This window comes from Neophocaena asiaeorientalis, unplaced genomic scaffold (assembly GCF_003031525.2).
Source record: "Neophocaena asiaeorientalis asiaeorientalis breed wild unplaced genomic scaffold, Neophocaena_asiaeorientalis_V1.1 scaffold30, whole genome shotgun sequence".
Classification (NCBI taxonomy): Eukaryota; Metazoa; Chordata; class Mammalia; order Artiodactyla; family Phocoenidae; genus Neophocaena; species Neophocaena asiaeorientalis.
This window is the reverse complement of record NW_020174923.1, coordinates 5,591,492-5,607,315: the sequence shown is the minus strand read 5'-3', so window position 1 is coordinate 5,607,315 and position 15,824 is coordinate 5,591,492. Positions and strand designations below refer to the sequence as shown.

General features: G+C 57.4%; 1 protein-coding gene across 1 annotated transcript in view; it reads left to right on the top strand.

The window, feature by feature from the left end:
• The window catches only part of SDK2 (sidekick cell adhesion molecule 2), a 106,611-nt gene that overhangs the window by 18,684 nt on the left and 72,103 nt on the right, over positions 1-15,824 (top strand). The window contains 7 exon segments of the mRNA XM_024761133.1: positions 5,667-5,778; positions 7,900-8,090; positions 8,198-8,281; positions 9,905-10,099; positions 10,622-10,738; positions 12,360-12,527; positions 14,812-14,914. Of these exon segments, the coding sequence (XP_024616901.1) occupies positions 5,667-5,778; positions 7,900-8,090; positions 8,198-8,281; positions 9,905-10,099; positions 10,622-10,738; positions 12,360-12,527; positions 14,812-14,914 (970 nt within the window).

Sequence of the window (15,824 nt, the reverse complement as noted above, 5' to 3'; positions counted from 1 at the left end):
CCAAGCCCCCCCCGCCGCACCCCTGTTGTCTGTTTCTCCCCCACCCCATCACCCCCCTCCACCTGCTCTCACGGTGATTTGTACTGGATTGAGAGCGAAATCAGCTGGTTATCAGCTAATTTCTCCTCCCACGAGTGACTGCACTTCAAATCCCAGTTACTGTCACTGACACAAATCCCCCAGCTGCCTGCCGGACAGTTTCCTAGGAACAATTGCCTCTCCGCCCACCACCGGCTGCCTCTCCCCTCATCTGTCTCGCCCAAGCCTCACCTCTCCCTCTGCTCTCCCCCCTCCCCACTTCCTCCCTCCTCTGCTCAGGGCAGCTCAGCTTCTTGGCAGCCCTCGGGGGACATCCATGCTCTTCAGAAATGGAGAAGGAGAGAGCAAAGACCAGGGACACCCCCCCACCAGTTGCTCTCTGCCCAGGTGTCACCCAGGTGACCTCACACGGACTGTCACAGCTCTTGAAAAGTTCATACCTGGCTGATGGTCCCACTGGGTGGCAGTCAGAGCTGCACTGTCCAATAGGATTGTAATATGAGCCACATGTGTAATTTAAAACTTGCCACTGGCCTCACTTTTTCAGAAGGAAAAAGAAACTGGTGAAATTAATCTTATTATATTTTATTTACCCAACATATCCAAAATATTAGCAGTTGAACATACAATCGAGAAAATACTAATGAGATGCTTTACACTGGGTTTCTTTTTCTTACTAAGTCTTCAAAATCCGTGTGTATTTTGCACTTAAAGCACATCTCAATTTGGATGCTGGGTTTTCATCTGAAATACGTGATCTGTATTTAGATTTCATAAAATTTACAGCTGGAAAGGTGGGATCGTATGCCCAAGTTTTTCCACACATACAGTGTTCTAATCAGTGTTCTAAGAACTGATTCGGGGATCCGCTTTTAATTAAATGTAAATTAGGTAAAATTAAATCCCATTGCATCAAAGGGGCACCAGTCACGTTTCAAGAGGTCATAGCCACCTGTGGTTCTCGCCCCACCCCTGCGCATGCTGGACAGGGTAGGTCTGCCCTGGGCCCGCGAGTGCCTGGAAGCCTGCCCGGCAGAGGGGAGCAGCTCGCCTCCCTGCTCCCCGCCCACTTGACCCGTGGCCCCGTCACGTGGTCCCCGAGCCACAGTTTCCTCGCCTGTGGCAAAGCGTAGTCGGGAAGAGGATTCGATGAGATGACTCGGGGAGAATGGATCAGAGTGGGGGTCCCCCGTCGCACCTGTTATCAAAATCGTCCTGGGGCAGCGAGACCCAACTTTGCCCCCACGTGGGGAGCCTCTAAGCTTCCTCGTGCCCCAGGACCCCGTCCACATCGCGAGCTCATGCGGAAGATGCCCGTCCTTGCTCTGGTTTGCGTGTGGTTTTCTTGCTTGATCTTTAGGGCCCCATTCACCCCGCTGTCCAGAGCAGTGCCTGAGCATGGCCAGGCTGTCCCCGTCCCCCTGGCTGGCCCTCCCGAGACCCTGAGTCAGTACAGCCCTCCCTGCAGGGAGCGCCTGCTAGAAAGGTGCGTCCCGCCGAGGGTGGGTCCACCCGAGCCGTCCCCCTCTGCCTCCACACCACACCAGCAGCCTCCCTTTCCGCCGCCCCACGTGCTGGGCACCATCCGGCACTCTGGTGCTCCATCGTTACAGCAAACCCTGGAGGCAGTCTGTCATTCCCCTCCACGAGTTACAAAAGCGGGGGAAACAGGCCCAAGAGGTGAAGCAATTTCCTTCCCGGCGACATTCGCTAATGATGCACAAGCCCGAGAATGGAACCATGTTTCCCTGGCTGCCAAGCGCACCTCGTTAACAGCTCCCCAGACGTCCCAGAGGGAAACACATCTCCCTCTTGGCCACTGCCACCGCCTGAGAGGCACCTCGAGACTTTCCAGAAGTTACCCCACCCCAGTCTTTACCTCCCAGTCATGGCTGCCACCGGCTCCCCTGCTCTCTCCAGCCCCTGCCACTGGTGACCTCCTGGTGGCAAACCCACTTCCTGCATCCTGATTCTCCTCGACCGCTCAGGACGTTCAGCTCCACTGACCCCCCTCCCTGGCACCCCGTAACCTGAGCTTCCTCAGCCCCGCGTGTCTCCCTCTGTTCTCCCGTCTCCTGCTTCCTTCTCCCCTGACGTGAACAAGCCAGTGCCTGGTTCTCTGCCCTTTGTGCCTCCCACTCCCCCACCCCTGGTCCCCGGGGTCCCCCTCGCCCCACCCTCCTGTTCTCTCCAGGCGCGTCACCCCCCGGGGCTCCTGCCTCGTGTTCCTGAATGTCCCCCCTTGAGTACCTTCATTCCGACATCCCACCGCCATCTCCACCCCAGGGTGACAAAATCCCAACCCATCTCCCTTTGAAAACCTGTTCCTCTTGGGCTTAACTTTTCTCTGTAAAGGGGGCCCCATGTCCAGGCATCTTGTCCTCGTGTCTGTCGACCCCTCCGTGTAATGTGCCCACCTAGGGCCGACTTCCAGCCCATAGCCCAGCTTGGAAATTCTCAGTAATCTGGCCCTGACCCAACTTCTCCCAGTCAGATCTACTCCCCCTAGCAGGGATGGAAAGTGGGATTCACCTCATCGGCCAGCTCTGATCCATTGTTGGTGCTTTGTTAAGAAGGATTCTGAGGACACCTCTGGGCTCAGCCAAGAAAAGCACTGACCAATCAAGAGAGTGGGCTGGGGATGGGGCAGCATGTGGGCCAGGATCCATCACGTCTGCTCTGGGGCTCTCCCCTCTCATCCGGCGTCGCGCCCACATTTACCTCCGGCTCCCCCCATTCAGCTCACCTTCACTCACACAGCGCTCCTGTTCTGGAATGTTCTTCTTCCTCTGGCTTCTCTGAGTTCCACTCAAGTTCCCCCATCTCCTGTGAGTCCCCAGGAAGCACTTGAGGCTTTGCCTGATCTCCTGTAGCCCGGACACGTGTGTCCTCCTTCCCTCGGGCAAGAGGCTCCTGAGAGTCCATGACTTCACCTCCTGGTAGCCTCTGGCTCCATCACTTGGTCCAGGCTGGGTTGGGGGTGGAGAGAAGAAGCAAGGAAACATCTCCGCACCCAAGCTCAGGCAGACAGATCCCCAGAGGAGGGACTGTCATCTATTGAGCACCTACCATGTGCCAGGGACTCTGCACTTACCCCAGAGCAACTTAGCCGTGCCCCCCCAGGACCCTCCTTCCAACACCCGTCATGTGCATCTTTAATCTCTTAGACGTCCAAGCGCGGATCTGACTTCTTCCCAGACTGCACGCCATGAGGACAGACCCCCTACCCGTCTCACTTGGCGGGGAATCCCTGGTGCCTGGTACACAGTCTGGCACACACAGAGCCCTTACCCAGAAAAGATTTGTTGAGTCGGGAGCTGATCCCACACAACCCTGAGAGACGGAGATTTCTACCCCCTTTCTGCAGCTGAGAAAAACTGAGAGACTCGGGGAATGAGGTGATCAGCCGGAATCACGCCCAGGATGCCTGGGGCAGAGCAAGAGTTTGAGCCAGGTCTTCCTGACCGCCAGGCCCTCCTTCACTGCATCCGGGGCCCTTTCCCTCGTACCCTGCAAGCAACCACCTGGATCTGGGCAGGACAGGGTCCCTGGGTGGGTGTCAGTCACCCCTTTAACCTCCTAAAGCCAACAAGGCAGCCCTGAGGTGGGGGGTCAGCCCTCCTATTTTTAAACTCCAAGGGCTCTGCTTACCCATGGACGCCGTGGGGCTCTGTCTGTCTTCTCCTCGTGCGCCAGTAATCTGGGCCTCCGTACCTGCGCACCGCGGCATGTAGTAAACAATGTGGAGCACACTTTTATGGATTCAGCTATATCAGCAGCTTTCAATCCAGTCGTTCTTTATGGCACCTACATGAGGCTCTTATATTGTTGCAGTTATTTTGGTTTATAAGCTTCCTTTCTTCCCCCCTTCATTTTAGTTTATTGTTTACATTTTATTCCCATTCTACCTGGGCCTTTCCCAGCAAGGCCTGGAGGCCCAGCAGGAAAACCCTTCCCGGGGCTGACTGGGGTGGACTGACTTCCCCATAAAGCATGTCCTGTTGCTGTTGCCTGGGGGCTGTGTGTTTCATTATGGCCTGCACCTCCAGAGCCTCCCGGTTAGGGGCTACCTGGATGGATTTGTTGTGAGAGCAAGTCCTTGGTGGCTGTATTTCTGGGAGCCATAGAGCAGGTGTACAGAGAATATTGGAGTTTCTGCCAGTATTGGGCCTGCGCTGACCCACAAAGTTAAGAACCTGGCCACTTCTTCAAGAGCTCAAAAACTATAAAAAAGGAGACGCTCCTGCCTCTGTTAGGAGAGTTTGGGGTGTTGTTTCGCTTTAATAAAGCCCAGTCATGATAAGTTCTCTTTCATTTTAATCGTCGACCCTGGAAGTTATACAACGATAGCTCCAGTCCCATGCGTTCATTCACCTAACAGATGTATTTGAGCACCTACTATGTGCTGTGTGGCATGGTTCTGGATGTGGGGGCGAACAGGACTGTCTTGACTCAGGCTGCCGTAACAGAACACCACAGACGGTGGGGCTCAGACACAGACATTTATTTGTCATAGTTCTGGAAGTCCAAGATGAAGGTACCAACATGGTTGGTTTTGGCTGAAGGCTCTCTTCCCTGGCTTGCAGATGGCTGCCTTCTTACTGTGTCCTCACATGGCAGAGAGAGAGCTCTGGGGCCTCTTCCTCATCTCACCAAGGCACTAACCCTGTTGGATTAGAGCCCCACCTATATGACCTTATTTAACCCAATTACCTCTTAAAGACCCCACCCCAAACACAGGGGAGTTAGGGCTTCAACATATGAATGGGGGTGGGGTGGGGACAATTCAGTCCAAAGCAAAAACAAATGAGGTTCCTGCCTCATAGAATGTATTAATTTCCTACGGGCCACAAACTGGGTGACCTATCGCAACAGAAATTTACTCTCACACAGAAGTCTGAAATCAAGGTGTCGGCATGCCCATGCCTCTCTCTGACAGGTGTAAGGGAGGGTCCTTTCCTGCCTCTCCAGGCCTATAGCAGTTGCGGACAATCCTTGATGTTCCTTGGCTTATAATTCATTACTGCAATCTCCGCCTCTGTCTTCACCTGGCCTTCTCCCCTGTGGGTCTGTGTCTAAATTTCCCTCTTCTTATAAGGACACATCATATTGGACTTCGGGCCCACCCTGATGCAGTGGGACCGCATCTTAACTTGACTGCACTTGCAAAGACCCCATTTTCAAATAAGGTGACATTCACAGCTGCCATGGCCTTGAATTTGGGGGACAGTATTCAGCCAACTACAGGGAGTTTGCATTCTGGTAGAAGAGGTGGCAAATGAAGCAGTAAGCCAACAACATAAATGCAGGTGGAGGGAAGGATTTTGAAGGCAAAAAACCAGGACAGGGGAATGGGGACGAGGGAGTGGCTGCATTACCGGAGGAGCGGGAGAGGTCTTGAGGTCTCCAGTGCACTCTCCCTGGACACTGTGTGGAGACCCATCAGCAGAGGAGGTGGAAGGGACCCCGGGGTCAGTGTCTGGAGGTTCAGCTCTGGGGCTGCTGGAGCGTCTGCCCCATGGCCACCTGCCCCCCCTCCGTGAGGACAAAGGTCTCCCGTGGCATCCCTCTAAAGGGGGGTGGGATTTCCGGCCTCTGTTCCCAGCTGACACCTGTCCTCTCTCCAGATGTAGGGGGCCCCGGAGACCCCATCGCTCCAACCATCATCATTCCTCCCAAGAACACCAGCGTGGTGACGGGGACCTCGGAGGTGACCATGGAGTGCGTGGCCAATGCCAGGTGGGCAGTGCCCCTCCCCCACTTTAACTCCAGCGAGCGCTCCTGACCTGTGGGCTCGGAGGAGACCAGTCGGAATTCAGACAGGCCCAGAAGTGTCACGTGAGGACCCATGAAAGAAGATGGGGTATTTAGCCTAGAGGAGGGGTGATAGGTGGGCCGTCACAGAGCCATCAGATGCAAGCAGGGCCCACCCAAGAGGAGAGCCCACGCCTTGACGCATGGCAGCAGCTATGGGCCAGCAGATCCCAGCCCGGGATATTTGGGGCCGGTGGGGGATCCACTCATACTTCCAACGTTCAGAGCAGCCTGGAGATGGGTGGCTTACCTCTGCCAGCAGTGCCCTCCTCGCGTGCAGGCATGGGCAAGAGGAAAGCTGTGCTAGGAGACAGGTCACGTGATGGACTTTGCAGGAGGGTAGACCTGGGGTCAGGTGCAAACGCGGCCCCTTCTCAGCCGTGTACGACCCTCACTTCTCTCCCTTGGTCGTGTGTGGGCACTGTGCTACATGCCCTCCCACAAAACCTCCTTTCTTCCAACAGCTACCCACGTAGGTGTCACTACTCGGAAGCCCAGAGAGGGCAAGCAACCTACCCAAGGTCACCCAGCTGACCGATAGCAGAGTTGCGATACAACAAGCCACCACCCCTCGGGCCCATGCTCACTGCCAGGCTCTGGGCCTTAGTGTCCTCAGCTATAAAATGGGAAATGATGCAGCACCGACCTCAGCAGTGAGGCATGCAGGTAGAATGCTGGAGCCAGCCCGACCTGACACCTCCTAAGTGCTCCAGAAAGATGATCCAATGTGATGGAGTGGGCAGTTAGACCAGTGACCCCAAGGTCACCCCCAGCTGAAGTTTCCCAGACAGCGTGTCTCTGTAGCAGTGCTTCTAAAAGTACGCTTCTCAGGGACTTCCCTGGTGATCCAGTGGTAAAGAATCCGCCTTCCAGGGCAGGGGACACAGGTTCGATCCCTGGTCGGGGAACTAAGATTCCCACATGCCGTGGGGCAACTAAGCTCGTGCACCACAACTACTGAGCACACGCGCCACAACTAGAGAGAGAAAAGCCGGCACGCCACAACAAAAGAGCCCACGTGCCGCAACTAAGACCCAACGCAGGGCTTCCCTGGTGGCACAGTGGTTGAGAGTCCGCCTGCCGATGCAGGGGACACGGGTTTGTGCCCCGGTCCGGGAGGATCTCGCGTGCCGCGGAGCGGCTGGGCCCGTGAGCCATGGCCGCTAAAACAAACAAAAAAAAAAAAGACCCAACGCAGCCCAAAAAAATTTTTAATACATAAAAGTACATTTCTCAGAACCCAAGTTTCTCACAAGTAGGGGAAAGGCCGCCAGGATGCAACAGAGCACGTTAAGGGAGCAGAGAAGAACCTACATAACACCATTCAGGCCAGGCTGCCCAAACTCACTCGACCATGAAACCCCTTTTTCATGGGACCCCTCTGAGCCCCCGGGGAACTAGCACAGACCCCACTTTGGCAGATCCGCCCTTAGGGATCCATCAGGTGCTAAACAGGAGAGCCAGGCCAACCCCAGCTCAGGGGTCCTCGGGGAGCCGGGGTCAGTGATGGAGGAGAGGGGGCCCAGCTCACACCCTCAGCCCCCTCTCAAAGTTGGGGGTGCGTATGTCCACCTGCCTGACTTTGCTTCCCCATCTCCAAACTTTGGGTGCTTCTCTCCCATTTCAACTTGTCACTTTCCCTCACCTTTCACACGTTCCTATCCACTGACTTCTATGGGATGGGGCACGGCACGCGGAGCAGAGCAGAAGAAAGAGAGATGCGTGGAAATGACGCTTCTCTGCTCTCGAAAGCCCCCGAGCACGAGTTACCACCGGGACCAGGTCCTGTGTGAATCCATCCACCATCTCCACAACCCCCAGGTGGGCACGGTTGCCCCCATTTCGCAGACGAGGAAACTGAGGCCCAGAGCACTGAAGGAACCACGCCAAACGACGGCTTGCACCTAGAAAGTGTCAGGGGCATGGGCAAACCCAGGCAGCCTGGCCCCGGACCTGCAGTCCTTACCATGCCCTGCCCTGCCTCTCGGGCCTCTGAAGTCTCTGTGGCTGATGGCCTGCCTCCCTCGCACCCCCCCGCCCATCCAGGCCCCTGATCAAGCTGCACATCACTTGGAAGAAGGATGGGGTGCTGCTGTCCAGCGGCATCAGCGACTACAACCGCCGGCTCACCATCCCCAACCCCACGGGCAGCGACGCCGGTTACTACGAGTGTGAGGCCATCCTTCGCAGCAGCGGTGCCTCCTCTGTCGTCCGTGGCGCCTACCTGTCTGTGCTGGGTGAGACGGGGTGGGGCTGCTGGGGTCCCCCAAGCATGGCTGGGGCCTACTTAAGGGTGACCCCCCAAACGGTGGCCATACCAACAGGTCCGTCCCCCCTCTTGCAGAACCGCCTCAGTTTGTCAAGGAGCCAGAGAGACACATCACAGCAGAGATGGAGAAAGTGGTGGACGTCCCCTGTCGGGCCAAAGGTAATGCGGTGGTGTGGACGGAGGGGGACCGGGACCCCGGACCTTCGGCCGCTCCTGTCCCTGACACGGACTTTTCTAAATTCTGCCTTCTCGTCACTGAGCAGAGTCGGTCTGGCTGTAGGCAGACACCCCAGGAAACAACAGGCCAAATTACCATAATCTCAGAGCTGGAAATCGACCCCCTGTTACCATAACTTGAAGGTTACAAATGAATCCAAATTACCGTAATTTCAGGATAGGTGACAGACCTAAATTGCCCATAATTTGAGAGTCGTAGACAATGCCAAATTATCGTTATGTCAGAACTGAGTGCATCTCTGCCTGGTGTCTGGGCCATTTTGCTTCATCTCCTCCCACCATTTTTACTTAACCCCGCCTTGTCAGAGTTCTTGCAGACTTTCTACTTTTCCCATCCCCACCCCCCCTCCTTCAGGTTCCACTGAGCTCAAAGGCACCGCGAAACCAGGGTGAAATCTGGGATGATGGGATGATAGGGGAGAGCGTGCATGACGGGACAGGGTCTGACATTGAACAGAGAGGAGAATGTAGCCCAGGCAGGAGGGAGGGTCCAGTGGAGGGGGACGGGGGATACTGACCCCGGTTCTGAGACCACACCAGGGGAAGACAGAGATCCATTCATTTATTGAACAAACGTTTTGGAGGGCTTATCATGTGCCGATACTGTTCTCGGGGCCGGAGAGACACAGGATGAACCAAACAGCCCAATCCCCACTCTTACAGAACTTACATTCTCATGAGGAAGGTAGACAAACCAATAAGCAAATAAAGAAAGCGTATTTCACTTCATCTAAAATGCCATGGGTTGTAAGATGCCCCATTATTTCATGTGCCTCTAAGAAAGAAAAGGGACTGCCAATTAAATTATGACATGCTGTCGATTGTAAGACACGTCCTGATTTGAGACGTTACAGCATGAAAGAAGGCACTGCTTGGACTGGATGAACTAGTAGAGGACGTCAGGGTTGAAAAGTACTGGGAAGGAAAAACAAGCAGGCTGAGGGGGCTCGGAGCCATGGGGTGGTCTTTCGAACGGGGTTTGGGGACCTTTTCTGTAGAAGTCACATTTGAGCAGAGCCACAGTGGGAAAGGTGAGAGGGCCAGGGGATACCTATGGGAAGAGCATGCCAGGCTGGGGACACAGCTTGGGGAAGGCTGAGGGGTAAGGGGAGCCCCATTCACCTCCCTGTGCGGCCCGGTAGGAGGGGGCTTCCAAAGGAACGCTGATCCCATCCGCGTGCCCCTTGACACAGGGTTCTCTGGTCACCTGGGTTTGTGAAAGCCCAGTTGGAGCTTCCCAGAGCACACAAAAGACTCTGCTAAATATTGCAGAAAAAATATAGCTTGTCCAGTCCGGCCTTTCCAAGCTAAACTAACCCCAGGATCTTTTAAATTTTCCTGGAACGCCTACTCGATGAGAATTTGAGAATTGTCCCTCTGAGAAAATCTTTCCCCGCTCCCAAGACCAACAGTGGCACCTCTGAGAAAGTTCTAGAAACCAAGACACCCCAGGGACACCCCGCCCCCCCTCCGAGGACTTGCTGCCTCAGCCTCTACCTGAGCATCCCTCAGAGGCGGCTGACGGTGGGCGCTCATCTCCCACAGGTGTGCCGCCACCCTCCATCACCTGGTACAAGGACTCGGCCGTGGTGGAGGTGGGGAGGCTAAGCCGCTTCCGGCAGCGAGGCGACGGGGGCCTGCAGATCAGCGGGCTGGTGCCCGACGACACCGGCATGTTCCAATGCTTCGCCCGCAACGCGGCCGGCGAGGTGCAGACCTCCACCTACCTGGCCGTCACCAGTGAGTCGACCTTTCCTGTCCTGCACGAGTCCCTCCCGCCCAGGACGCAGCTTTCCTCCAAGCCAGGGGCCTCTTGAGAACAGGATGCTGTACGGTGCAGAGACAGGATCCCAGAAGGCTGTCCCCCGGGGCCGGGTGGCTCTGGCCAGTGACACCTGCTGCTTCTGCAGCCAGCACCATTTTTTCTTTTACAAACCAGAGCCTCAATTTCACATTTGATGAAGGATGAATCCCATTTACCTTGTCATGGAGGGTGTCAGCTGCCCTTGCGGGTCCTCAGTTTCCCCTAAATGGAGACTTGAGAATCAAGGCAGGGTGGGGACTGGTGTCACCTGGGTCCTTCCACGGGGCAGGTGGTAAGGGGAGGCCCTCGAGGGCCTTCCGGGCTTCTTCCCAATGCTGGGGCCCTGTCAGGACACCTGCATCCTTCCCTGCAGAGGGACCCACTCCAGCCAGCGGGAGTGGCAGGGCAGAACAAGGACCTGGGGTGTGCCTAAGAGGCCCCACTGTCTCCCTTCGCAGGCATCGCCCCCAACATCACCAGGGGCCCCCTGGACAGCACGGTGATTGACGGCATGTCAGTGGTGCTGGCTTGTGAGACTTCGGGGGCGCCCCGGCCGGCCATCACTTGGCAGAAAGGTAGCTGAGGCTGATCTGCTTTGGAGGGTGTGGCCACGTGACAAAGTCTAGGGCAGGCCTCAGGGCTCAGTTCTGGAGCCCGCCGGGTGGGGTTTCCCATGTACAGTTGGGAAGGTTGCGCACTGTGCAACCCACGATGGTTTCCTTCACACAACGGTAGGTACCACGTGCCGCCCTGCCAGGCTCAAGGCTCAGCTCTACCTCTTGTGAGGCCTGTGACCTTGGAGCCTCAAGGTTCCCATCTGTAAAATGGGGACAGTAGGACACATACCTGGGAGTGGCACGAAAACTAGACGAGAGGATGCTCATGAAGGACCTGCTCTGTGCCTGGGAAGTAGGGAAGCCCAAACAATGATGGCTGATGTATCATCCCGGTGAAGGCTGTTAGTACAGGTAGGAGGCCATCCCCGCTCCACAGGCAGCTTGCGGGGCTCCAGACACCTGAGCCACCAAAGCCCAAGCCGTCTACCTAGGTCCACCCACCCCGCGTGAGTCCTCCACACTCTGCATTGTACACTCACCTTCACAACCCTCCCCGGGGACACACACACATGTACACACACACACACACAGAGTCACTCACTCACACCGCCCAGGCCTCTGCTCAGATGAACCTTCTCCACAGGACTCACCCAGGCCCTCCCCCGACCCCTCACTGCTTTATTTCCCACCTTCTAATACGCAAGATCATCTACACCTTGGTTTTGCTTATTGCCTGGCCCCCCGCGAGGTCAGGGCTTTCGATTTTGTCCCCTGCTATCTCGCCAGGGCCTGGAACAGAGTCTGACACACAGTAGATACTCCATCACTATTGGTGGGGGGAGTGTGGGCACACTCAGGCCCAGAAGTAAACACACCCACCTAACACGCTCACTTGTTCAGTATGCCCACACGTGTGCGCAGAGGGACCCGCTCACCCCCAGACTTGCACGTGGACAGTCCCCTCTGTACAGACAGGTGGGATTTTCTCTAAAATAGGTACAATCACGAAAACCTGCACTCTTAGACTCCCTCACACATGGCGTATCCTCTCTCTCCCTCCCTCCCTCCCTCTCCCTCTTTCCAGGCCTCCCTAGGTCCCACTGCAGAGGGAGGTCCGTCCTGACAAGGGCTGCCCCCGCCCTATGTGTCCCTCTCCGCCCCCACATCACTTTCCTCCGCTCCCCTGCAGGTGACTCTCCAGGAGCATCCTCCCACAAGATGCCTGTCACCACTTTGTCAGAGCTCTCTGTCCCCTCCCCCCCAGCCCAGGTGCCAGCTGCCTCCAAGGGCTGTGCCCGGCAGCGTCAAGAGACAGTGCTGGCTTCCTCTGGTGAAGGGCAGACAGCGCGGTGGGTGGAGAGACATCAGGAGACCCGGGCTCTGGGCCACCCACTCTGTGACCGTGTGCCCTTGTGTCCATCACCAAGTCAGAAACCATTCTGGTCCCCAGCCCCGCTGCCACCACCGTCCCCCCACCGGTGGCCCTTCCAGCCTTTCTAAAGCTGGGAGCCTGCCGGAGCTCACCCTGCCCCAGACAGGCCGGGGACGGGTGGGAGTGCCGTCCAGGCCCTTGGCGATGTCAGTGTGCCAGGGCGGCAGCCTGAACCCATGCATCCCCCCCCACCCCGTGTCGCCCCAGGGGAGCGCATCCTGGCCAGCGGCTCAGTCCAGCTGCCTCGCTTCACGCTCCTGGAATCCGGCAGCCTGCTCGTCAGCCCCACGCACACCTCCGACGCCGGCACCTACACCTGTTTGGCCACCAACTCTCGGGGGGTCGACGAAGCCTCGGCCGACCTGGTCGTGTGGGGTGAGTATGAAGGGCAAGCGGGAGCTCTTTAGTTAGTTGGTTAGTTGGTGCTGAGCGCGTGCGAGCCCCTGCAGCTCCACATCCGCGTGTCTGTCCAGCCGGCACGTCTTACGAGAAGGACCTGGACGGATCAATGCAGAGGACAGGCCACAGGAAGGCCAAGGTCCCGCGGGTGATGCCGTGTGAGCGAGGCTCTGGCCGTGCCTGGCCAAGCTGAGAGAAGAGAGAGCTGATGGGCATAGACTTTAGGGCCGAAATCAGCACACTTTTTCTGTAAAGGGCCAGATAGTAAATATTTTAGGCTTTGTGAGCCAAACAGTCTCTGTCACAGCTCCATGAACTCCTCTGTTTCATCAAGAAAGCAGCTGTAGACGGTGGTGAATCCAGCGGGTGTGGCTGAGTGCCAGGACGGGGGAATTTACCCAGCCAGGCCCCCAGCTGGGCTCGACCCCAGGCTGTGGTTTGTGACCCCTGCTATGGGGCAACTTCCCAAGCCCCTTCCCACCCTCAGATTGTACCACTTGGGATCTGGTACCACACGTAGGTGTGGGCCGCCCTTCTAGGCTGAGCGCCAGGGGCCTGGTGAGTGATGTGATGCGTTAGACCCGGAATCAGACGATCCTATTTTTACCCTGGCTGGACCACTGGTGTGCTGGGAACACAGCCCTGATCTTTCTTCATCCCTTGTGTGGGTTCGCCCCCACATCACTTTCCTCCGCTCCCCTGCAGGTGACTCTCCAGGAGCATCCTCCCACAAGATGCCTGTCACCACTTTGTCAGAGCTCTCTGTCCCCTCCCCCCCAGCCCAGGTGCCAGCTGCCTCCAAGGGCTGTGCCCGGCAGCGTCAAGAGACAGTGCTGGCTTCCTCTGGTGAAGGGCAGACAGCGCGGTGGGTGGAGAGACATCAGGAGACCCGGGCTCTGGGCCACCCACTCTGTGACCGTGTGCCCTTGTGTCCATCACCAAGTCAGAAACCATTCTGGTCCCCAGCCCCGCTGCCACCACCGTCCCCCCACCGGTGGCCCTTCCAGCCTTTCTAAAGCTGGGAGCCTGCCGGAGCTCACCCTGCCCCAGACAGGCCGGGGACGGGTGGGAGTGCCGTCCAGGCCCTTGGCGATGTCAGTGTGCCAGGGCGGCAGCCTGAACCCATGCATCCCCCCCCACCCCGTGTCGCCCCAGGGGAGCGCATCCTGGCCAGCGGCTCAGTCCAGCTGCCTCGCTTCACGCTCCTGGAATCCGGCAGCCTGCTCGTCAGCCCCACGCACACCTCCGACGCCGGCACCTACACCTGTTTGGCCACCAACTCTCGGGGGGTCGACGAAGCCTCGGCCGACCTGGTCGTGTGGGGTGAGTATGAAGGGCAAGCGGGAGCTCTTTAGTTAGTTGGTTAGTTGGTGCTGAGCGCGTGCGAGCCCCTGCAGCTCCACATCCGCGTGTCTGTCCAGCCGGCACGTCTTACGAGAAGGACCTGGACGGATCAATGCAGAGGACAGGCCACAGGAAGGCCAAGGTCCCGCGGGTGATGCCGTGTGAGCGAGGCTCTGGCCGTGCCTGGCCAAGCTGAGAGAAGAGAGAGCTGATGGGCATAGACTTTAGGGCCGAAATCAGCACACTTTTTCTGTAAAGGGCCAGATAGTAAATATTTTAGGCTTTGTGAGCCAAACAGTCTCTGTCACAGCTCCATGAACTCCTCTGTTTCATCAAGAAAGCAGCTGTAGACGGTGGTGAATCCAGCGGGTGTGGCTGAGTGCCAGGACGGGGGAATTTACCCAGCCAGGCCCCCAGCTGGGCTCGACCCCAGGCTGTGGTTTGTGACCCCTGCTATGGGGCAACTTCCCAAGCCCCTTCCCACCCTCAGATTGTACCACTTGGGATCTGGTACCACACGTAGGTGTGGGCCGCCCTTCTAGGCTGAGCGCCAGGGGCCTGGTGAGTGATGTGATGCGTTAGACCCGGAATCAGACGATCCTATTTTTACCCTGGCTGGACCACTGGTGTGCTGGGAACACAGCCCTGATCTTTCTTCATCCCTTGTGTGGGTTTGTGGGAGCAAAATTAAAAGAGCCCCCACTGTGATCGTGGCTTCCAAGAATCACGTACCGTGGAAGTGCGTGGTTCTTAACATTCCGGGACATTGACCACAGCAGACCAGGCCACCCGTAGAATTCAGCCACTCGGGTGCCGTTCACCTGAAGGTCCCCCTTCCCTACACCTGCATCTCACCTGTCTCTGTGGGACCCACCTGTTTCCCTTCCCACCACGCCATCTCCCTGCTCTCTTTCAGCCCGGACCCACATCACCAAGCCCCCCCAGGACCAGAGCGTCATCAAGGGAACCCAGGCCTCCATGATGTGCGGAGTGACCCACGACCCCCGAGTGACTGTCAGGTACTCCTTCGGCTGTGGCCCCTTGTAGGCAGAAGGGGAGGGGCAGCTTTAGGGGGTAGCTGGTTGCTGGGCGAGTGTCTACACGGTTAAGTGTGGCCCGTGCAGAGCTAGTGCAGGGCTGGGACATGGGGGATACTAAGTAAATGCCTGGCGGACTGACCAGCCTGAGTTGAATTGGGCAGGGTGGTGGGGGGAGGAGAAGGGGCTGGGGGGGGGAAGAAGTGGAGGAAAGGGAGTGGAGGAGGGCGGAAGGGAAGGGATGAGAAAGAGGCATCTGTCTGGGGAGAGGTGGAGGCTCCGGGTTGCTCGGGACCCCCTGCTAGCACCACCCCCCCAGGCCTTAGACCCTCCGCCCACTGCGTGGACAGCAGGGGGGTCTGGGTAAACAGGCGTGGGAGCAGTGACAGGGCTGGGAAGGGAAAGGGTCCTGAGGTGACCCTCAAAGGGACACATGTGAGGGACAGGCCCAGCCTGGGGCCACCCCCACCGTCCTCCTTGGGAGCCCAGACCTCGGCCAGCCACTCGGCCTGGAGGGAACCAGGTCCCGCCGTGGAACGCCCTGGAGAGGCCAGGGAGCACAGAAGAAGCCGAGAAAGTCACGAAAGCTGGGAACCCTCCCAGGCTGGGCACAAGGACACTTCCTGGAACTAAAGCAGGAACAAAATGGTCCCTTCAGGCTCTCCCTTGAGCTCTGGGATGCTGAGTAGAAAACGTCACTGTTTCCTTAGAAATAAATACTCCCTCCATGCTGCTTCTCTATTTTATGGGCAATGTCATTGCCAAAGCAACTGGCACGGAGCTGGAAGGGCCGGGCACTGATGCCACTTGGAGTAACGGCGAGCTCTGCTCAGGAGGCAGTTGTGTCCTGGGGCCCCACCTGGTGGCCACTGGGTATATGACAGTCTGTATG